Source organism: Athene noctua, chromosome 2 (genome assembly GCF_965140245.1).
Source record: "Athene noctua chromosome 2, bAthNoc1.hap1.1, whole genome shotgun sequence".
NCBI classification, from domain to species: domain Eukaryota; kingdom Metazoa; phylum Chordata; class Aves; order Strigiformes; family Strigidae; genus Athene; species Athene noctua.
In genome coordinates, this window is record NC_134038.1 from 98,890,796 (window position 1) to 98,915,666 (window position 24,871).

At 41.5% G+C, this 24,871-nt stretch overlaps 1 protein-coding gene across 1 annotated transcript in view; it reads right to left on the minus strand.

Annotated features, from left to right (window-relative positions):
* The window catches only part of JARID2 (jumonji and AT-rich interaction domain containing 2), a 225,390-nt gene that overhangs the window by 96,491 nt on the left and 104,028 nt on the right, over nt 1-24,871 (minus strand). Inside the window, exon 3 of the mRNA XM_074899720.1 lies at nt 3,460-3,601. Coding sequence (XP_074755821.1) covers nt 3,460-3,601 — 142 coding nt within the window. The remainder of the gene's footprint in view (nt 1-3,459; nt 3,602-24,871) is intronic.

Here is a 24,871-nt window from a genome sequence, read left to right on the forward strand (position 1 = left end):
GTTGTGTTACGCAGCTTGGCATGTATGTGTGAAGTAAAGAATGCTTGGCAGCAATCTCTTCATTGGTCAGCAGGCAGGCTGGTAGGGATTTACCTCCCCCACAGACACTTGTCAGCACCTACCTATCTACAGCTAAATCCTCTAACCTCACAGGGATTCACTGACTCACTGGGAGCATCCACTGACTAATTGTGACCCAAGGAAAAGCGACTCCAGAGATGACTGGCGTAGTAAGACCACAAGGCAACGCTAACAGCTAGCAAATTCACCCTCCACTCAGCTTGCTACGAGAATTGGCACTTGCTATTCATCCAGGCTCTCGTGCAAATTGTCTCTGAAACAGGAAGTGTTTGGATCAACTATAAATGCAAATTAGAAACACACACATGCTGCACACATGCATGAATCTATCTCCATTTATATAATGTGACCCACTCTAGGAGGGGGGAATATGCTGCCAGATCAGTCCACTGAACTGACTGACCCTGGATCCAGAAGACTGCTAGACACAACAGCTGGGAAGAGGAGGGAAGAAGAAACTGGGAAGCGACTATTTGCCTTCAGAGTACCAGCCTGCCATTACACTGAAGAACCAGAAGGTCAAATCAGAGCCTTAAACTACTAAAACTGATGACACTTACAACAGCCTCCCTTATTTACTATGCTTACTTGCTTAGCACTCTTTGTTTCCATCACTGGTGTGAAATACAGGTGACATTTCTCTAGAAGACGACACGTACAAGTTTCCAAAAGAAACATTCCTGCCGTATGCAAAAAAAAAAAAACAAAACACCAAACACTACCACCACCACCCCCAAAACAAACAAACAAACAAACAAAACCCCCGAAACCCCACAAGCCATAGAAGACTAAGTAGCAACTTACATATAATGCACAGTACAAACACTACAGGAAACCTGGTACTCAAAACTCACTGTATTATATAGAGTATGTTCCAAACACATATGCTTCACAAAGCACACCAATCCCTAAAATAATTTCACTGCATATACCACCAGCTGTATACCACTGTCTTTTGAGAAGACAAATACTCATTTGGGTAAAATCTGCATGAAGTACATGCTAAAGCTACCGTGTTTAAATGTGTATTTTAGTACAAGAGTGCCATTAGTTGTACACACAGCTGAACATACAGTTGAGAAGTCTGATTTTGAGGAAGCCCAGGGGGAAGACATGGAGGGCACACTTTCTCAAAACCTGATGAGCTGAGGCAGTGAACCCACAGATCCCACTTCAGTCCCATTCCCCCTCCTCATCCTCCTGCATATCCTTTGTCCACCCAATAGTGCTGGCGCAACTCTTTGTGGGATCCCAAAATGACCTGGATTGAGGAAACATTACATGTTCAGCTAAACAAAACAAAAATCCTAAAAGGAAACAAGACGACAACATCAAAACACATAACACACTGCAGTACAGCTTAAGAGAAGGAGCCCAGAAGAGGTCTGTCTGCAAAGAGGAAGCTGGGGGAGGAAAAAGGTAGATAAAAGTCTGTGCTGGGTGTAAATGGAAACAAAACAGGAACGTTCTTATTGACATCAACTGCAGCAACAAACGTTAACATTATCTCAACAGTTCATGAGGCATGAAGAAGAACTGAAATGATGCCTTGCCTTCCGAAAAAGCCAGAAAAATATTTTCCATCTTGGCTTATGTTTTAAGGTTTTTTTGTGTTGCTTTGTTTTTAACCTGAAAAGTACCAAAGGCACTGAGTTCCCTATTATTAGGCCTGACCATCCAGCTGTTTCTCAAGTGTCTGAATTCCCACAGCCAAAAACTAGCAAATATTCATTAAAAAAAATTTCACCTGCAATACTCAACTGCAGTTTCTTGGGACTGCAGCAATCCCACCCACTTCTGAAGCTGGACTGTGCAGGGCACCAGAAGCAGGGACAGCATAAGGGAGAAGCCCTCCTGTCCCTCACCAGCCCCAAGAGAGGAAGGGGATTGTACCCTTGCCTGCACTGGTGGCACTGTGAACAAGAGATGAAAACTCATGCAGATTAAAATTAAAGAACCCTGGCAAAAAGCCTCAATCCATCTTCCTCTCACTATTATTTTAAAACCTAAGCAGCTCTTTGAACCTACTCATGGTGTGACCCTGCAAGCGGTTGTGTCAGCATGGCTGAGGAACGAGGGGACAAAGCAAGTGCAGAGGGCAGCAAAAATTCCTTAAGATAACGTTCAAGCAACAGTGGCAATGCTGTGAAATGATAACCACTGTTTCCCAGGATCACACATATAGTGGATGCCACTAAGCAGAAATCATTTTCAAGCCTCTGTTGTATCTCATAAAGCCAAAAATAAACACACAAATACTTTTCCCCTGACCAGCAGTAGGATGCAATGAGCCCTACAAAATTTCTATCAGTATTGAAGATAACACAAATTTTCTTCTGATCCACCAGAGGAGCTAAGTGGGCATATTAACTAGACTTTGAGTTTGTTGCTTGGGTGGATAGAAAAAGTTGTGGGGACCAGGGGTGAGAGGCACAGGAACAAGAACACACAGGTGTCCAGAAAAACACCACTCTCCTCACTCTGTCAGGCTTCTCAGGGAAATCATAAGGTCGTGCAGAAAATAGGAATATTTCTTTTGTTTGAAAGAGAACTTTATTTTCCAGTTCATTTTGGCTTGGGACTAGGATGTGAGAAGTGTGGAGGAAAAAGGTTGAGAAAGCATTTTCCATTTCTATCTTTTAAATGACATTTTTCAGACAGGCTGTTTTGGTTCTTACTTCATACAAGGGACAACTCCCAGCCTCCTGCATTCTCAGCATATTTTCTGTAATAGATTGGCTTGAGTCCTACGATTTTAACCCACATTGTGCACATTCAGGATAAGAACTCATAAGAGTTCAACAAGGACCTCATAACTGACTTCCAGGAAAGAGGGAACAGCTTGCTACAGCAATATCTCAAAGTAGTCCTTTGCAACTGATACCTACCACACTGCCTTACTATACAGTTTCTCTTCTCAGAAGCATCTGTTTTATACTTTTTTTTTTTTTAAATAACTTCACATGGTTTCATTCACAGAAAATTAAAAATAACAGGAACACTAACTACTTCAGTGATGCTTTCCTTGAAATTACACACATGTAGATATTGACACATCCCTGAAAGGCCAAAGCTAGAGCAGAAGGAGGGAGGGCAGAAGGGGAGAGAATATTAAGGCATTTAATTTAGCAAATCACCTACTGCAAAAGATCAACTGCTTTTCCATGTTTTTCAGAACAACAACAAGAACCATCTAAACTGATGGATGAAGCAAAATTTACTCTATCCTCACTGTTACTAGAAAGACTCCACATTGGAAAGTCTGCTTATGGTAGGGAAGTATGTGCAACCATACCCTACTGATAACATAATCACAATCTTATAGCACAAAAGGGACAAAGCAGAAAAGCTATACTTTAATCATAATGCACTACTGACCTTTTCCTTGAGGGCCCTTCTTCAAAATCTGAAGAACTAACATCGTTGCTCGTTGAGGACACTTGCGATGCATCGTCCTTCTCATTCTCCAGCTGTTCTGATCCCGGTCCTAATCCCTTAGATTGGCCATTAGTGAGAAGTCCTGCAAATGTGACAAAGTAGTACACAATATTCAAAACCTGCATTACCGGTGCCAAACGGATTTTATAAAAATTCACGCATGACACTAACAATAGAGTGCTGATGCCCAAAGCAACTGTCTTGCAAAGGGATATACTGATAACACTGATTTTGCACAGAGGTACTCCAGTGAAAACCTGCCTATTTGTGTGTTTCTGATTTGGTTAACTGTAAAGCCCCAATCCCAAATAACCACACTATGGGTGTTTGTAATAGTATTTATAATCTTGCCACATCCCTCATTTCAAACGGGACACTCATCCCTGTTTTCCGGAACTCCTACTAACTGGCAGGAGAGTCTTTTGCATTTATCTGCAGATCAGTTAAGCTGCCATTTGGTCCAATTTGTTGTCATCTTGCTCTTCATTCTGCTGCTTCCAACTACTGCAATTACGATTTTTTTGTTTAAATTCCTAAATCTCAAAGGGGTGAACAGCAAAACTCTCTTTCTCAACTCTTGTTCTTCTGACCAAGTGTCAACGCATCTACAGAAACTCCAGACTGACAGCAAAGGTACACAGGGCAGGGGAAGTGTCTGCCACAGCTGCCTTCCCTTTTGTGCCTTTTCTCTCCTGGAAGAAAACTACAGCAAGCAGAGTCACATAGCTGGAAGACAGCATTAGGCCCTATACAAGCATAGCATTGAATAAATTTTGCGTATTCTACTCAAACAATTAACTACAATATGACTCTTACAAACAACAGCAGACAGACAGTGAAACCGCTCACACTTAAGAAAGAATTAAAAGAGTATCATATTCTTTGGTATGCTTTGGGATGAGAGGGAGGAAAATTACTAACAATTTTATTAACTCAGTATTTACTCAGTGTTTTAAGAGCTTATTACCAGAGGAACTGCAATTTTATCCAGGTAAACGCTTTCCCATCTTTCCACCAAAATGCTTTTGCAAATGGCATAACAAAGCTTTGTTTCATAGCTTTACTTCCTCAGAGAAACGCTGGTAGGACTTTCCCCCCTCAGACATTTCAGTCCCCCTTTCTATTACTGCATATTAGAAAAGAAAACAGGGAGGGCGCCAACCCCTTCCAAGATAAGCCAGACAGCAAGGCTGATAAGAGTACTAAACCAAAAATGCTTACTAATAACAGCACTTCAAAACTTTCCACCAGTGCTACCTCAGCACTACACCATTTCAGACCTCTGTTTTCAGGAAAACTGCTGTTTTGCACCATCAGTGCACTTACTCATCGCATAACCGAGCACTCAACCAGGCTCAGCTTCAAAGAGACACCGAAGCATAACCAGAGCAAGAAGGCGGCACCCCCTCGGGCAAGCCGCCTGCTCTCAGTACTGCGGCCTCGGCCACAGCCATGGCCAAAGGCTCCTTCCCCGCAAGGCCGGATATTCACGGCTCACCTGGGCACCATGACTGTGGGCGATACATCGTCTGCTAGCAGGCTCCAAACCTTTCAGCCCTTCTGATTTCAATCTAATCGCTCCAATTGCCCATTTTTAAACTGCCTAATCCAAAGCTGCATCATAGCACTACATCACATTGCTCTCTTCTTTTTCCAAAGGTTGCTCTTATTCATTCTGAACTACAATGAATTTGTCTTTGCTTGGAGTCAGAAGTGGCTAACATGGTGACCACATGCTGCAGTTTTTGTATGCCATTTTGATAATACTACCTACGAAGCCTGGACTTTTTTTGTGGGGAAAACGCAGTGAACTGGTAGCTCAATTTTCTTCTTCCTAATACGGAGCACACAAAGCAAAAGTTGAAACTAAGCACCAATTTTTGCATTAAAATGTCTCTTCTAGTAAGCCTAAGACTGGTAGGGAGAAGTTAAATGATCCAATTTACATTTTCACTCCCCTTTGTTAAATTCCTTTCAATACTTTCTTTCCATAAAAGAGATCTCAAACTGTGACCCAACAAATAATACAAATTTCAGTATCAGCACATGATACTACAACAGGGTTTGTAATGTAACACAATGATACGACACTGGGTGACAGCATCCCTTCAAAGCATTCCCAAGGAAATGAAGGCAACCTTTTAAAAGGTTTTTAATACATTATATTTCTATGCTGAATTCACACTCACTAGAAGCCCTAGTGCCCGCATTTATTCTTTAAAAATTTTCAACTTTTGCTTTGCATTTTTCCATTAAACCACTGCTGATAAAATTTACAATTTCTGAACTCCACAGAAGTCTAAATCAAGCATATCATTTGAGGCCTTACACTCAGTTACTTAACTCTTATGGCAGAATTTGATTAGGTTTTCCAAAAGCAATATTTGTTCTGGAGACTTGCCATATGTAAAACCCAGCAACCTGAAGTATATGAGTCAAGAAAATCACCTTTCGGGCTGTCAACTTGCATGCACTTGGAAGGCAATTTTTATTCATCCTTTCACCCTGCCAAACCATCAGTGCACTTGGGAGACAAGCATGATTTGTGTCCTTTAAGGAAAAACATCGGTTTCTCTACTATCATTCATCATAACCAGCACCATCTCAAAATGCAATAATATTGCTGGTAACTAAAGTTAGCTATCGTCAGCTGAAACCAATTAAAACAAATGCCCTAAAACAGAGGCATAACACTACAAATGAGAGATACTGATAAATAATGTGAATGGGTGTTGTGTTCTACAGGTTTTCACAGCCAGCATAATTGCAAAATCCACTCTGAAGTGATGAAAGGCACAGACAGCCACAGTCCACAGCCTCCTTCCAAGCACTGGAGAGAAAGCACATGCTGAAGCAGGCTGTTATAAAGTTTATTGCCACTCAATCATTTTTATATCAAATGCATTCAGTTTGCCCCCAGATACCTCTTCCTTCAAACGCCATTCCTGCTATCTCAAACTGCGATAAAACATGTTCATTTCTGCTGCGCATCAGTCAGAAGCTATAAAGGGTCTGGAGATCCCAGGACAGGGTGGGGACATTGCCAAGTGACACTCCGGCACCCACATCACCATTAATGAGTTGCCACCAGTGCAGCTGACAGGACATACAGTTCTGCTGGTGCACTCCAAGAACAGAGTCTGGCGCACATCAATCCACATGGGTTTGATACCCTGAAGTCAACCAAGCTACAAGAAGCAGCAGGCATTCGTGTTTCTTAAAAGCTAAGCACTGCAATTCTGTATATATATAAAGAGGGGAAAGCAACAGAGCAAGAAAATACTCTTTTGCATAGTCTAGAGAGCTGAACCACTCTTTAATACTGGCTACTTTGGACACCCAGAAATGGTCATGGAACAAGGACGGAACCACTTTGTGTCCTTCAACCTCTAAATCACGATGCCAGTGAGCCCTGGCTCATGGCAAAGCCCATGACTAGTTACGTTCTCAGTTGCCGGTGAACTGGCAGCAGCTCCCTGCCCCTTGCCTACTAGGCTTTTCTCAGCTCCAGTTCTCACTGCTTTTTCCCCGGGCAGCTGGACTTGTGACCAACCACAAGGCCTGAATAACTAGGCAGAATAAATCAGGGTTTAAAAAAAATAGACTTTATTCCTGTAATATAAAGTGTTTGTTTTAAAAGTCAAATTAGATTTTCAATATTTTTTTAAAAAACTAAACCTCATTAAAATTAAATTTGAAAGTACAGCAACTTGGATTATAAATCAGTGTAACATTTCATATATTAAAATGACTTATGTGAAATAATAATTTATATATGGAATGAAGCAGTGCATATTGGCTGTCAAAGTTGAAAAGGAACTGAAACACTTGAACGGCTCAAAGTCACTGAATAAACACTACTTTAACTAAGTCAGTAATAATGAATTATTTCATTAAGTCAGAAACACAGGAACTTACATATCAAATGACATCTATGGTCCCTTAAATACACTGTCCTGGCTCTAACTGATCAAGACTAGATACTTTAAGAGAAAGGCCAGTTACTAATCCCTAGTAATTAAAAAGGGTAGCTTAAAACTGAACCATGGATATCTTAACATCCGTTCTAAAATGTATCTTAGCCACATAATGTCAACTTCACAGTATTTCTGAATTCTTTTTTAAACTTCCGCATATGCTGCAATAGCAAACTGAAATGTTAGTTATGTGCTGCTTGAAAAGACAAAAAAAAAAAAAAAATATTCCACTCATCACCTTCTAAGTGCATTGACAAAAAAAGCAGCAAATGTGAATATTATGTCCACTCTGTTACAAGCTGGGGAAAGCAGAAGAGCCCTTTCTGCCTTCTGCGCCCCAATCATTATTAAAGAGACTTCTATTACCTCCTTTTTATTTGCCTTCCACACTCTGAATGTTTTCAAATCTGCGGCTACAAGTTAGTTTGTTTTTTCACATGCAGGAAGGGCTCTGCAATGAGCTAAATTATACCCTCTAGGGTGATCCAGACAGAATCCAGTTACCATGGCTTTACCTTTGCAGAATGCGCTCCCTCTTGTTCCCACTGCATCTCACTATCCCCTTTGCTTCTTGACTGTAGTTGTTAACTGAGCAATGGTCTTGCTGAGCCTTCTCCAGCAATGGAGATGTCCCTTTCGCCAAAAACAGTGTGTGTAAATAAGTTAAATCTGCTTAAATGAGCTTACTTCAGAGTCCTTGCACTGACTCAAGCTGATCACTTCTCAGAACAGCCTTGCAAATAAGACTTATTATTCCAGTGCAGGCAGGGCTTAATTTATATTGGCACAGATTCATCAACCTTACTATTTTTGGTGATAGACACACACTTCTGGCAGCAATCTACAACTCTATTCTCAAGTCACAACCTAACCCATCTCTGGTTGTCTGGAGAGATGGCTGACAGGCATGTGCAGGGCAGGTCTTGGGAGCACCTGAACATGGGAAGCAAAATCCCAGTACCTGGGAACACACCATACAATAAAACACCATGTAAGTAAAAATACATATGATGAAAACAGAAGAGAAAGAAAGAAGCAGAAAGCAGCAATATAAGGGAGGACAGGAAAAAATGCAAGGGAGGGCTTGGGGTTAGTTTGTTGGTTTTAAGAATAGAGGAGATTACAGTAACTGGTATGTTCTTCATTATTAAAGTTACTGAATAATCAGGAAACCAAAGGGGAGCATCAGAACAAATTTTGGTATCACGTGCTTAGTTGAACACAGTGGTTGGGTGAAGGGATTTTCACAATGTTTCCAAAACACTATTTCTACATCACTTACTCCAATGCCAACAAGGCATCTGAGCATGAACATTTCCATGTTCTTACAACACAATAAAAACACCTATTTTGGTTTGCCGTTTCCCAGTCCTAAAGCAGCTTAGGAAAAGAAAGACATTCAGTTGTATTTCCAGTCACTTCTCACAGTCAGAAGCAACAAACAAAGCCATCATGTTAGAAAAATCAGCAGTCAACACCACACAAACACAAGCCAAAGATATCAAAAGCATTCACTGGCCTAAATAAGGGGGATTTCAACATGACCGTATTCACAGCTTTCTATGTGGAATGAACACACAACATCAGTGGGTCCACAGAGTGCGGGGCAGGGGAGCAGTCTCAGCTATACGTGAAATACATAACTCTGCTCCCAGGTGCTTCTTGACCACACAGGGACACTCACTTCCCACTGCCAAGAGATATTTGCCTCCCTGCCTCCGGCAACTCCCCTCTTTGCATTCCTCCCTGATCCCTGCAAGCTGAATTGCTTGGGGCTGGTACAAAAGCCCAGTTTCCAGGGCAATTGGCAAAACAAACAAACACAAGTTACAAGAAGTTAAAAAGTGGATTTACTCGAAGCAGCATTCTCACCGTGCTGGGTCGACAGTGTTATTTGTGAGAGCATGCAATAGCATGGATTGTAGTTACATAGGCACGGAGCTGATGCGTTGTTCACTTATGGAATAACATGCCTGACCAAGTTTCAGCTGTGCAGTTTTGGGCAGTTTTGGTAGTTGTGCAGAAAAGCTTTGGTTTAAAAAAAAAAAAAAAAAAAAAAAAAAAAAAAAGGTGATTTTCTTCTTTTTGCACCATCCCATTCCGGATTGCTGCCACCAATGTTAGAAAGCAAGAGGTTTAATTGCAATGTTAGAAAGCTAGGAAGTTAACTATCCCACGCCATAGTCTGAAAGGTCTTGAACATGGACAAACTTGACAGCTCACCTACACCTCGTTTTCCTTCAACCTAAGAACTACAGGACTTAACAGTTTATGAGCTATAACTTTATACACAAGTTACCTGAAAAGTATCGTTAACGAATAGTCCTCACCCATTTTCCAGAAGTAACAGACAAACAGCTGCAAAACAATACAAATTCACATCCCATTGTCTGTAACCCTAAATTTTTCTTCTACCCAAAATGCCATTACGTACTAGACTACTTGCTGAAACACTACCAAAATCCTGGTAGGCACATTAAATAAAACCATTAATCACGTGATGCCAAGTTAAAACATACCTGTATCTCTAAAACATCTGCAGTCTGCATTAATCAGCATACTGTACAGAGTTACTGTATTTAGCTGTTGTACAGCTATGCACAAAAGATAATTTAGTTTTATAGTGCAAATGCCATCTGTCACATTGTCACAGCATGACAAGGTATCACATTACATATTAAACAGACAACACGCCTAGAAAATAAGGCCTATTTTCATGCCACGGTTGTCTTAGAGACTAAAGAACTGGGTTTTCATGATAGTAACATTAATTTTAAAACAAAACAAACTAACACATTTTTCTCTAGGATAAAAGATACCGATTCCCTGTCCCTTTTTTAAAGGATAGCTGTCACAAAGAAAATGCTATTCTGATCTCATTTGGTAATGCAAAACCACAACAGTTTTCTGTCTCTAAACCACAGCATGAAACAGTTGTTTATACCACACAATGCCCTGTGTTGCCACCATGATGGTAATTAATGGTACGTGGGCTTTTCAGATGACAAGCCACTGGACATTAGGTTGATTGTGGTACATAACAGAGCATATGCATAAAGCAGTACTGTTATGCCAAAACCTGTTAGCAAATAGCTTGTACAGTCCTCATAAATGACTAGAAGAGTGCTTTTATATGTAGATATAGATCATTACTATGGAAGCCAAGCATGAATGACATTACAGCACAAGATGTGTTTGTCAGCCTGTCAAAAGACAAGATCACCAAAGAGAACTGATTAAATAATACAGGTTGAAAGAAGCTCCTTACTTCCATTACATCTCCATCCAAAATTGCTATTAAACAAAGACATTTATGAGACTTTGTTTCCTGCATATGAGCCCGTTATCAAGTACCTGTTAGCAGCATTAATTGAAATTATATTGCTCTGGTGTTTCAACACAACACTTTTAAGGGTGTTTTGTTCTGTTATCATTTGGAGGAGTTCAGATGGGAGGGTAGTAGAAACAAGAATATAACAGTCAAAAATGAACCTAATTTAATTCTGCCAGGAAACCACCCGAGGCCATAGGACATACTTCAAGCCTCAGTTTTATTTATGAAAGATGCATCTGGAATAAATTTTTTAAAAACTCAAAATCAACCCAAACCCAAGCCTGAACTGTTGCCTGCAACATATCATACACAGAGAAAAACCTCACCTGAAGTCTATACTGTTGTTTTAGATTTAAAAAAAAAAAAAAAAATCTATTCAAAGGGACACACCTCTCTGATTAAAGACATTTCTCTGCTTTTACAGACACAATGAAAACTCCAAACCCCTGATTCCTCCAGGGAATCACGTGACCCCTTCTGGCACCTTATTCTTCATAAGGCAGAACAGAGGCAGTCAACCTGGGCTCCATGGTGGTGTGGCCTGGATGGGGGAGGGAACAGGATTAACAAACAGGCTGAGCAGCAGGGTAGGTCTTCATACACAGGTGAAAGCAGTAGCAGTAGTAATGCTGATTCCAAAAAAGCTGGGTAAACAAACAGATCTCTCCTGAATCCCCTTCCTACAAATACAGAGACTCTGACTAAATCAGAGCTGAAAGCCACAAACAGCTACCTTAAAATTAAAAAAAAAAAAAAGAAAAAAAAAAAGAAAATTGAAGAGGGGGAAAAAAAGGAAACCCAAGGAATGGTTGCCCCAAGACCCAACAGTTAGAGCTGCCCTGAATGAAGCAGAACAGAGAGGAGGAAAGAATGCTGATGGCCACCACCATACCAGCTGCTCCCTATCTGTTATATCAGTACTATTGTGCTATCGAGCTCCTACCAATTGCCCCTGGAGCTGTATGATAAGGGGAGAGCAGCAGCTTTTCTAATAAGTAGGTACCAGGCCGTGTAAAGGTCATTAAGTTTTGACAAACAGAAACACGGTGAATTTTATAGTACTGTAAGCACTCCCTGTTAGCACTGGGGAAACGAGCACCACATACGCCTTCCGTGTGTTGCCAAGGAATCAGTATTTGATATACGCAGCTTGCATCCGCCTCTGCCCCCAGCTCTCTCCAACTGCAGTCAGAAAGCTCTGGAGGAACAAGAGGACTCCAAATGCAAGCTATAGGCCTTTGGTGTTCAGAGAGACATAGGTAGAGAAGGCATGAAGCCCTTTGCAGAAGCAAGGGAACACCATCACCAGGAAGAGAGCTCGGTTAGGACATTGGGACCTGGACTCTGTCCAGAGGCAGCCACCGCCCAGCAGGTGCCTCTAGAGAGGTCACCTCCCCTTCACGCACCTCAGCTCACCCACCTGTAAAATAAAGGTAGTGAGATCAGCCTCCACAGTGAAGCACAGGGAAGGGTACAGACAGTAAGCACGACATGAGACTGGGGCTTATTACTAAAATCCCTCAGTGGTGTGTGCCTCTTGTTGATTTTGGCGTTGGACAGAGTAGTTTTATTTCTCCCTGAGGAGAACAAGTGCCCTTTGATTTGCAGCTATGCCAGGGACATCTGTCCTACAGGACATCTTTTCTCATTTGGTAATAACATACGCAATCTGGAAACAGAGTTAAAACATGCATTTCATTTGAAATTACAGGCACAAGCAGGTCCACAAGTGTAATTTAATCTCTATTTAGTTCAAGAATATCAGTGATAGAAAGATCAGCATAATGACTGAGAGAGAGAAGAGTTTAAGTTCTCAAGTATTAACAAAATTATCAGTGACATACGAATAAATTATTTGTTGGTTTTTATGCCAACACCATCATGTCTTGGTTATCCTGCCTTTTCTGGGGAATTTAACGGCGGAATGGAGAACCAGTGGGGTAACATCCCACAAGAGGAGAGAGTAAAGAAAACCCTTGATATGCCTGTGAAAGAAAGCATTTCATTTTAAAAATGTTCTGTTCCTTCCACTTTCATTTGGTTTGTATCTATTTGACAGTTATTTGGAGAAAAGTTACTGACTCAGTTTCCAAAGCATTTTTGCTTGTTCTTCTCAAATATCCCCTCATGTGAGGGAGAGAGCATGGATTATTCTGGTAAATAAGAATTAAGTAAAGCAAGCTAGTCAGCATTTAAGGTCTTTGTCACATATACGTGAGCACCAAAAGAGGGCAATTCTTCCTCCTTCTGAAGCACTTTTACAGATCCATCTTAACTGTAATGCACCACTAGCAGTTCCATTTTTTTGCTCAGTTATTTCCCCCCCCCCCTTGGCATCACAGCGATATACTTTTAGACTCAAGTGACATACCTTATCCAGTTTCAGTGTTAAGCTTCCACTAGAAGTGGATGGACAAAGGAACAATAAACCCACACTTCAAAAATACCCATACCTCAGCATGAAGGAACTAGACAGATTAGTAAAAATGAAAAAAGAAAATTAAAAAGACATTCTGGTATTTTAAGTAACATGAGAAGGAAAGCTATGCCAAGAGCACGTCTCCAGACAGCAGCTATTCTGCACTAGAAAGTAAAAATTAGCAACTGCATCTCCATAGAGTATAAAGGAGGAAGAAAGAAGGTGAAGACAAACACAATGAGGCAAGGAAGAGCCTGTTAATTGGGAGAAAATGCAACATATGAATGTGCAAATAAAACAAGGGAAATAAAGAGGCATGCAATGTCTCACTGCTAACAATGAATACTTGCAAGCCTGAAAAAGGAGAGATGTGCAGCTAAAACGCAGAGGCTTAGCAAGGCTTGGCTATCTATATTTGTTACCACTTCTAGAAAACCCTTATAGGCAGTATAGCTCAAAAACAGTATCTGTGTGAAACCGGATACAACAGCAAAACAGCATCTTGACAAACATTTGCCACACGCTTTTCCTCTAATGAAGCTCGGCTCCTACTGATCTGCAGTAAGGGATCACACAAACAGGCCGGGCTTACAATCTTGGCAGACAGAGGTGACGAAAGGCCCCTTTCTGGAACCAGTGTCACAGTCAGCATCTTCCCCCTGTGAAGGCAGCTACTGACAGCAGGGGGCAAGGACCAGGCCTCCGGAGGAGCACGGAGAGCTGGCTGCAGGCGCTCAGCCTGTGGGATAGCACTTCAGTAACCTCCACGATCCTTCCGAAGGACCAGGCCCCAGCCAGCCCTTCTCCATTTGCAAATGGGAGGCAGCAAGAACAGGCAGCCTGCTTCTTTCTCTAGTAAACCAAATTAAATTAAATGATCAGAGGAATAAATGCAGACTTTACTTACTTCTACATACACCTCAAAAGTACACAAAACACCAGACTCAGAACTGGCGGAGGGATTCTAGTACAGAAACGTGCCATAGGAAAAAGGATGGGGAAAGGACAAGAGAAGTGCCAGAAAGACCTTTTGGGGTGGTTATCCCCAGCTTAATTGTCTTTAATTCTGCCCCTGTGTGACAAAAGACATGAAAGGCAAATGCTGAATGACATACTTCTAATTGCAATAGTCCTACTTGATATTTTAATGCATGTCATTGAGGATTTGCCTTTCATTACTTCTGCCAGGAGCATGGGCAGTCCTCCAGACAGATAGAAGAGGCATTTTTCCCCCTGATGTGACATGAGCTATGAAGATCTTGCTTGCTGCAAGAACACACAGCCTGACCATGCAACAGCAGCGACCTTTCTGTGCAGCCAGAAGACATGGGTACAGATTCAGGCCTCCCTTCACTGGAAATACTCTGAGCTTTCAGTCTAAGAAAGGGAGGGGAAAAGTCCTCCTCCTGTCCTGGGAAAAAGTAATTGAGCTAAATGCTAGGTGTTCTACAAGAACTCAAGTTACATATGACAGATATTTGAATTAAACCATTTTAATTACTTTCACTCCACATTTTCAATAACTTTTTAGTGAACATGCCCTCCCTAACTCTGAGATCATCCATCAGCCAGCTCCAGAAGTCAAGCTGTCAACCTCTTCTGCTGACAAGGTTTTTTTTTTTCCTGGCATGCCACCTTCTTCTACTAAGCACTTGAATTATGATCTCTGGGTTTAGAGCAATTAAATATCACCGACTTGAAAAAAAAAAAAAAAAAAAAAAAGGCCACAGACACTTCTAACTTAACACCCTAGACTCTTCAGCAACATGCCAGACAGCCCTCCCCTGCCCCAGGAGGTCAGGGCAGCCGGGCTGGACAGCAGGCAGCTCCGCACGGCAGGGAGGCAGAAGGCCTGCTGCAACACCAGGGATGCGCTGGCACTGCCTGCAGCCAAATTTTCAATTCCCTGCCAGACTGAGCGCTCACGTATCTGTTGAGAGCCTTAATGTAGGTTTGACAACCACATCAGCATAAGGCCCTGTGACATCCCAAGAGGAGAGGAGGGAAGAAAGCTGCCCGAGCATTTCTCAAACATTTTCTTTTAAGTCATCGGTTTCCCAGGCTTTTGTCTGTAACCCTAAATTTCATTCACAACGCTTGGTGCCTTGCTGCTAGTAGGGAAAGGTGATTCTCTTCGGGACAAAACCAGCAGCTGCTTTTCCTGGGAGTGAACCCTTCCCCTTGACACCAGCTACCCAGCATACCGTTTATTTCCTCTCCTTCACAGAAATCAGCTACAAGGCCTGTAAAACAACAGAAAAACTCAAACACCTAGAAAGCCCTCAAAACTCAGCCTTTGAACTTTTGTGAAACCTTCCTCCTTGTCATTGGTTTTACATCTAGCTTGCTGAATTGATAATAAATATATAGGGTTTTTTAATACTTGGCATGATTTTAATGTATGAAACAGCAATGTGGCCATAAAAAGATTTTTTTCATACAGTAAGCAAACATATTGCAAACATTTTCAGAAACAGGCTACTTAAAAAAAAAAAACCAACCCAAAACCCAAAAAGAAAACAAACCTTTCTGTGAAACCTGTACTTGCAGAACTGTATCCCCCCCTTTCCAAAGGAAGGGATTTTTTATTTTTTAATTTTTAAAAAAAATTTTTTTAGTGAGGGCAAGCAAGTGAGTATCATTTCCTCACATACATTAAAGGTTGGAAGAGTAGTACACTTCATGCTTTGGATGAAGAGCTGCTCTGTTGTTTTGACTCAGCCACCTCTAATCTGTTTGAAGAATTATTGTCAGAGGAGAGGAGGCTCGTGACAGTGACAGTAAAAATGTTTAGATGAACTGCCGCAAACTGAAATCACATGTGCAATATGAAAGCCTAATGCGAATGAACAAATCGTTCTGCCATAAGCATGCACAGGAGTGATGACATTTCACCTCTATTTGAGCACTGAGCTTTTGCTTAAGCTGAGGATCCCAGCTGATCTCCTGCACAAGGCCGGGGATGATGGACATCTCTCTGATGCACAACAGCTATCCACCTGCTGGGCATGTGCAATGGGAAAAAACATGCTGGGAAATAAATTTGTGGCTGGAAGATACTTAGAAGAAATCCCTGCCCTCCCAGAATGGCTCCAGCACTGCAGTGACTGGAAAGCAGGTAAGGGGACAAAGCAGGAGGAGCCCACACTCAGCCGTCAGCTGAGCTCCAAAGGATCTTGCCGCTAGAATGATGCACAGGCCAAAGCAAAAGCGATGCAAACTTGAAGGCATCAGATCACGTAAACTTCAGCCACCTGCCAGAGCTTACGTGGAGAGACGGTTCTCATTTTAGCTGGGGGGACAACTGATTCTCACCAGCATTAATGCAGTTCTCCGATGCATCAGCATATGAAACGTCAGTGCTGTAACAGCCTTTAAGGAAATGCTCCTCATATGCCAAGCAATTTCCATCTCTATTTCCAGCTCTTGAGATCAGCAGCTTAACCTTACGTTCACCTCCCTTTTGTGAGCTTTACAGGCAAACCACGGGGGGAAGAGATGAGAGCTGGGGTAGGGGGCCAAGCACTTGAAAACCTGATGCTGGAGAAAGGACTTCTGAAATGGTAAGGAACTTCCTGACACACCACCCCCTGTCAGAGTTAAAGAAACTCTACCACCACGAAATATTCTGCTGCTATTAGACAACTATTTTTGCTCATTTTGGGGGGCATCAGAAGGGGAAGTGAAACAACATTAGCCATTTCTTGACTTAATAGAAACCTTGGAACAACAATCAACACACACTTATACAATGAAGACTATACAGGCATGTGTATTTAATTATTTTATCTTTCTGAACAAGCAAAGGAGAGATAGTAATTTATCTTTAATTTTTGAAAGAACACATTTTTTTTCTCCCCCTAAACCAAAAATTTGCACAAAATTTTCCTTCCATCCATTCATGTAACCAAAGTCTGACACCCCTTATCACATTTCTTGTTTTAAGTATAGCATCAGAGAAATGGGGATGAGAGGGTGGGAGGTGCATGCAATGGAACAGCATAGAAATGCAGGATGAAAACAGTAAGTGAGCTTTCAAAATATACCCAAGAGATGGTGTGTATGCTGAAGTTCACCACTGTATTACTATAATAATAAAAAAAAAAACCAGCACCTGATTTGGGACCAAAAGTACATTACTGATATTCCAAAAAACACTGCATAACTATTTCAAGACGACGTGACAATACTGGAGGAAAAAAAAGAAATACTAAAATGACAACTGGAATCTCTCTGTACTTTCACAGTACCCTATAAAAAGCTAAAGACACATATTAAACTGAAACAGTTCAGACAACAAAAGTCTTCCTGGAGTGAGAACATTCTCTCTTTACATTGTTTCAAGGCATCTCTACCAGGCCCAACTCAAGCTACAAAGACTCTTAAATGGTATTAATGCTTAGCATGCATTCAGAGTGCTAATGCACACACACCAGGCCCCACAACAAAACACCAAACAAAACCATACTGAACAAATGGGAGAAGAATTCTTCCTGTCCCCACATGAGGCAAGGCTATAGCATTTATCCTGCAGTGGGAGAAGATGTCCTGTTTTATAACCATAGCCATCAATGGTGAGATGAGGCAGAAAGGATGGTGTCAACCACACTGTAGATATTGGAGCTACCCTCCTGACAGGGAAGGATGGACCAATTTAATGAGAAAACAGCACTGCAGGTACGCCATGCTGCGTTTTGGAACAGGGGCAGTACACAGAGCAGGAATTATCATTGTCAGTGTCAAAGCTGGAACCCTGATTAGCCCTTTATGTGCACCAGGTCCTTGATGCCCTGACAGTCTTTGCTTCTTCACATGCTCAAGACACTCAGGTCAAGGTTTAACTCCCATGTAAAACTGTTTACTAATAACACAAACAGCTACGCAGTAAGGATGAGAATGAATGTGAACAAAAACGTCACTTGAAACACACCCACATCCCCCCAAAAGTTCCCCGTCCCATTTAATGGTAAAAAGAAAATGTATGACTGCATCCCAAGTGGCAAGCAGGATATGAGAAGGATGGAGAGTCATTTTTCTCTCTACTGGTACATAAAATCAGGAAAGGCTCTGGCAGAACCTAAACAGATAAAAGTGGACCACTTGTAAAAGAATGGGGTGGACGTTTTACATTTATTTTCTTTCTGAACTTAAATCTGCTTCAGAGATATTACAGAAAACACTTTCAAGTTAAAAAAAAAAAAAAAAAAAAAAGGTCACTGGGGATATGAAGGCCTTATTGTTTTCCCCAAACTTTATATGTCAACACATACACACGCATAAAAAAATCCTAACCTCCCTTCTGAGACATTAAATCCACACAATGTTTCTTGGAGAGGGTAAAAAGAAAATGTAGGTCAAGATGTTGAGATAGGGATTGCTTCTGAAAGATGAAAGCATAAGAGGACTAAGCTTTCATTCCTTATGTTTCTTTGAGATTTCAAACAGAGTGTTATTTGATAATGGTTCCTTTCAGAAAATTGGAATTTAATATAGCTAATTATAAGTTAGAGAATTAATGTACAGTCAGTACTCCAACTGAGCTGGTATACCATGCTGATGCTTTTTACCAGCATGTCCCCAGTGCTTATTATAGATCTTTTCTCCAAATACTAAGGCAAATCTGCTCTCACATTAGGCTGGATGGCCCAGGAGTTTGTGGGAGGAGGGGGGAGGGGGGGAGAAGGAGAAAAAAAAAAAAAAAAATCTATGATCTCCCTGGCTGTAACACTAAGCCTGCAGCAAGCAGCCTGGAGTTGTCCTCATGGCATGGCACAACGCACGAACAGACCCTCCTGCTTCAAATGGAGCACAGAAAATAAGAGGATAAAGACAGAATGAAAAACACAAATAGCTGGAGAGGAAAGTATGCAGGGAAACAGGAAAACACATTTTCCTTCATCTGATTAAAAGGGAAGAAAAAGGATGATGACAAAGGATGAAGATGAAGAGCGTAGGCAAACAGAAAGAGATGGAGTACTCCTAACTGTCAGGTAGTAACATGGAATTATCTGAGAATTATTTGTCCTATGAACAATTATAAGTTAAAAATCCTGACCTACATTTCAGAGAACAAGTGGTATAAATAGGAATATCCCCCACAACAGGCACCAGCAGCAGACACAGCTAGATTTGGACCAGGAGCAGTTTCTTTGCAATTCGGAAGGAAGCCACACGACACTGTTTCAGGGACCTACACAGGTTTAAGATGCTCTGTTTCTAGAGACGGCACAAAATGTGTTCAGCAACATCTGCTGCACATCACAGGTTAGTACGTAGAGTAAAACTGTATCTTGCGTAGTCATAAATACAGATCGTACTTGACTGAATTTTGAGGGGGAAAATGTGCATCACAGGAAGCTCTACAATCCCCAAGGTTCTAGCAGCTTTCCCTTTGTTTTTCACTGTAGTTTCCAAATAAATACCGAGGCAGCATATTTCATTAAGTTCTTTGATGGATGTGTGAGCTCCTGCAATGAAATCCTGTCATTGATCAAGGCACAAGCTCTCTGTTAAGGTCTCAATCAGAAGAGTTGTACCCACTTTCTTCCTCAAAACATTCAGTTGAGCTATAAGCTTCTGGGGGAAGACGGGGCACGGTTTTGATATAATCAGTGTAAGTTTCTTACACATTAACAGATTAATTCCTCTGAAGTCATATTTTCATTTGGCATGTCCCCATCTGAGTTAGAGCAGGACATTCCCTATGAAAGTAGGTGTTGCCTTCCAAAATATTCTTTTGTTCCTAACAGGCCACATCAGGACAAAATCTGCCCTATAGGTAGAGGGCACCTCCCCCCTCCTCATACTGGAAGAATTCCCAAAATCCTGGTGAACTTGGCACTACTACCCACTCCCAAACCTTGGGGCTGAGGAGTGTTTGCCTTTTCTTATTTGAGCTGCAGAACAGTGTTCATTTTTAGACAAAACCTCACTAACCAAAAGCTTAGTGAGGTCCTTCTTTTGTTTAGTGCTTTAGGGAATGGGAGTCGTCTCATGACAAGACAACACCAAAACAGCACTTTTCTATTGCTTTCAACCTGAGTAAGGGGAAGCAGAGCCGGCATGGAAAACACTATCTCCTTCAGTCTGCTCTCTGGTTCCTCTTGCCTGAAGAAGAACTTGGTCAATCTAGGTCAGGAGGGAAAGCAGTCACTGGACAAAAGCTGAAAGCTCTTTTCCTAAAACCTTGGTAAAGTTTCCAAGTTCTTTATCTGTACTGGTAGCATTCCTCCTGGAAGTAGGAAAACATAAACTGAAGAGCTGTCCGTCTTTCTCAGCAGAGTCTGTTCCTCTCTAAGACTCCCTGCAAATTTAGTTTCATGACACTATCCCCACTCAGTCCAAAATGGTTTTGAGAAGCTTTAAATAGAAATTTACTTAGCAGTTATAATTTTGATCCAGCCAGATGGTAATCCAACACCACCTCAACGTCCAACTATGCCAGGGAAATTGAAGGACTGCAAAACCATCTTCCCCCTTAACCCAGATATTCAAGTTCACAGTTTCTTAAAACTCCTTTTTCCAATCAGTCAACCATTCTAAAAAAGAGTCTGCTTTCCAGGCTGTTAATGGCAGACATCTAAATCTGTAACAGAAAGAAAGGTGGTTTTCTGTGCTAACCAATGCCTTAACTAACAGCCCATTTATTCTGCTTTATGAGCAGAGTATTTGTATATAACCCTGTGTTATGCTCTGGATGTTAATCAACCTTCAAGACTCTGCATGCCAGTTTTATTGGAGCACCTTCCATGCTGGCATAAAGGGGACTTTGTACCAAACAGTCTTCCTCCAGCCTAGGAGAGATCAACATCAGCTTGCAGCTCAAAAACCTCTCTTTCACAATGAGCTTTTACTCTTCAGTTCTGATCTCTTGTTAAGACTTTAAATATTCAAGGACACTGCCATACTGTGAGAAGGTAATCTATGAAAGCGTGCATTTAAATCTACAATTGCAAATGGGCTGTGTTTATCTACTTAGATAAGACAGCCTTGTTCACTTCAATTAGAGAAGGTCAGTTCCAAGCAAATGTAAACTGGCATTTGAAGTTCATCCCTGCAGGACAATGAGATGAGGTAAAGCGTCTGGGACAGGTTTCCATCTAAATAAAACCTGACATGTAGTCCCTAACCACAGACCTCATTGCTGCACAAAAGGCCATCTTCAATTGATTTTGGGGAGGGGGGAGAAGAGTAGTGACAACTATGTTTCAAGACGACTTGGAATTCAAGCCACACTCTGGTAACTTCTATCCCTTATTCATGGCTTCCACATGGAGGTAATCGCTGCTGACCTCCCAAGATGTAATGAAGCAGAACAACTACTATAGAAAGCACCAGATTTTATTATCTTGGCAAAACAATAAAGTTATTTGCTTACTGTTCTGTCAAGTAGATCATCATATTATGGGACCCTCGTAGAAGAAACAGTATGTTCCTGGACAGATGCACCGCAGGAACCAACAGGAGGGAAGGGAGATCGAGCCCTGCATGCAGACTGCGTAACAGAAGTATGCTCCTCCCCAACCCCAGCCCACTTCCACATAATGCCTCAATTTTGAAGCTCTGTGCAACCCTACTGCTCCCTTATGGCATACAGACCAGAGGCTCTGAAATGAGATCCCAACATCACAGCAAAGGAGCAGGGGTCAGGAAAAAACAGAAAGGGATGAATTCTTCTTCAGCCCTCTCCATCCAATACACCTGCACCTGTACACGTAAGTACAACATAGATGCTTTTTCTCAATGTCCTGTATGAGAGGACCATTGCTCTAGCACCCTCTTGCTAACATTGTGACAACATTTCTGCCCTGAAGCGGAGAGAAAATTCCCACATTGTGAAGAAAGGGAAAATCGGTACTCCCTCTGTGCCATTTTCATCACTTTTAAGCTTCTTTCAATCTCTCCACATACACAGCAGGCATGACATAAAAACACTGGGGTGCTTTGCAGCCACAGTAAACAGAGCATCTTTAAAAACAGTTGGCCACGAAATGCTTTCACCTTTCACAGCACAGGAGGAGACAACCATCTAAGGGAGATGTTTTAGGAAAAACCTGCTTTCAAGACAGCCTGACTGAAACAGAGCATGTTAAGGTGTGATTTACCTCTAACACATCTGTTAACACGCATGCACACAGACTGGGAAGAGACTGAACTGAAGTATTTTTAAGGTCAGCCACTACTGAAGCTAAGTGTGGGATGACTGAAGGAGAAAAATGCAATTAAATGCTGGTGCGGTCTTTGGGCATTACTCAGAATGGCGGGCTGAGGCCAAATCTTTTGCAGGAAAAGTAGCTTATCTCCTGGCTTCCCAAACTGCACCAGAGGTCAGCTGAAGAGGTTTCAGGAGTTTGCCAGCTCTGTCCCTCTGTGGGATCCTTGGCAGATTGTTCCAGCTGGGCTCCTTCCAGCTCTTCCCTTTTTCCATTCTAGCATATAGCTTGAATAAAGAAAACAAGATGAAGGCTTTCAAAGATAACGCAGTCTTTCACAAACAGATGCAGAACAAAGCACAGGAAATTCTGAGCAAAGTAAAAAATGAATGTTGTCTGTTCGAGGCTTATCTGGAATGAGTTAGCCTCTTAGTGGACAGATCTGAAACATCGCACAGTCCCGACTGCAGCTGCAACGCTCACTAACAGTCTTGTGAGGGGTGAAAACAGGATGGGTAAGGGTGGAAATTCAGCTGCCTTTAGCTCTCAGAGCTAGAAGCTCCTTCAGATGTACCAGAAGCAACACCTGCAAGTCAAACTTGTCACTGTCATACCATGTCACCCTAAGCACAAGGCTTCTATAGCTACCCCTGTAACTGGACACTCCCTTCACAGTATTAAATTCATTTAAATTGGGAAATAAAGGACAAAGACAGGTTACGGAAAATGTGTATTCAACTAATTCTGGATACAACATCAAATTAACTGCATGTAATGAATCTGTGCTAGTCAGACACACAAAAAAGATTTTAAAATGCATGCGCATTTATTACGATGTAGAGCAATCTGCTATGACTTAACAGTATACGTGCTAAGCTATATTTATTTTTCAGAAAACATTCACCCACAAGCTCTGGGAAGTATCTGTTATGTGATGAACCTCTCAACACCATCAGTTATCAAAAGACAGCAGTAATTTCAGAACGATTTCCTGGAGATTTTAAATCAGAAAGATCCTATCGACATCAAACTGAAACGTGGAGGCATGAGCTCAAAGCACAGCCCAATCTCCCGACTCTTATGAGCCATGAAACGAACATGACTAATTCCTGAAGAGTTTCGTTGCTCAAAAATGTGACAGATTTTCCTGCTTTTCACAGCAGAAATTCTACATTCAAATGTGGGTTCATGACACATTAAAATAATGTGGTATCAAATTCACTGAGGTTTTCAGTTTACTCCATGTCACTACAAGGATCCCCAAATCCATTTCAATCGGCAACCCATACACTTAACAAGTCAAAGCCTAGGAACACAGGTAACAGAGGGTATTTGAGGTGAAGAGTAATGTGCATTGGCAGCTGTGTCAGGCAACTTGCAGAAGTGGCTACTGTGCCCATCAGCAGTTACAGCCATCTGTCACTAATCTTTACTTTTTCTTTTAAAACCACTTTAATTCCAGGGTTGACACGATAAGGTTTACAGCACACATGACATCTGCTCTGATTAAACACAGCCTAATGGCCTTAAGAACACCCTACTGGACCAAACAGTTCTCAAACTCCTTCCATGCTTTCAAACAGCAAGCCATTTCTAAAATGCCCCCCACGTCAAGGAAACACTGTTGTGGAGGTTGTAAGACACAAGACAGGCCCTTGAAGACTGAAAATGTATTCTCTTCAATACTCTGAAAGTGCTCCACAAAATGTAGTCTTGCACTAATAGCTCAAAGCTATAGTGTAAAAATAATTAGCGAAAACCTTACTCAAAGCTAAACACAGACTTTCAGAAAATACAGTTCCCTATGACTGACTACAGTAAACTGTATTACACAGCCTGTGTGTACAACTGAAACCCCTTTCTTTTACTTGTGATGCTGATTTTATTTCCTGTTGCATTCCAGTTTTCTTAATAGAGTATGCTATTTCAATGACTGAATTTTTCTTTCCATGCTGCTGTTCTGGCTATACCTCTTATTGTCTGTCCTTCAAATTAAAAACACGAGTTATTTAATGCACAGTTTCCTTCTGTCAGTCATGGGCAATGGGAGAGCAACAGGAATATTGAAATTTAAACCTTCCTTACAACAGCAGCTACATATCCCAACCTCCAGATCTTTCATCTCCGCTAGAACATTGTAATAAACACTAAAACAGTAATAATGATGAGCACTGGGCAAACAGTTGTGAAGTACCTTTCTCCCCACTCCCATGCCTTCTGAGAACTATTGCTCTGAAACAGAGAACCATTGCGCTCACTTTTTCTGAGCATACTGCTAGATTGCTGCTGCCTTCTCTACCTTGTGTTCGCATTTCATGCAAGTTTTCCAGCCCTTTCAATAGCACAATCCACCAGGCAAGCAATGGTGTGGAACTCAATCATTTACACTGCCTTTAACAGCTGTTTAATTTTGTTTTGATTTCTATGTAAACCACAAGTTATCTCTTTATCTACTCTTAACACAACTCAA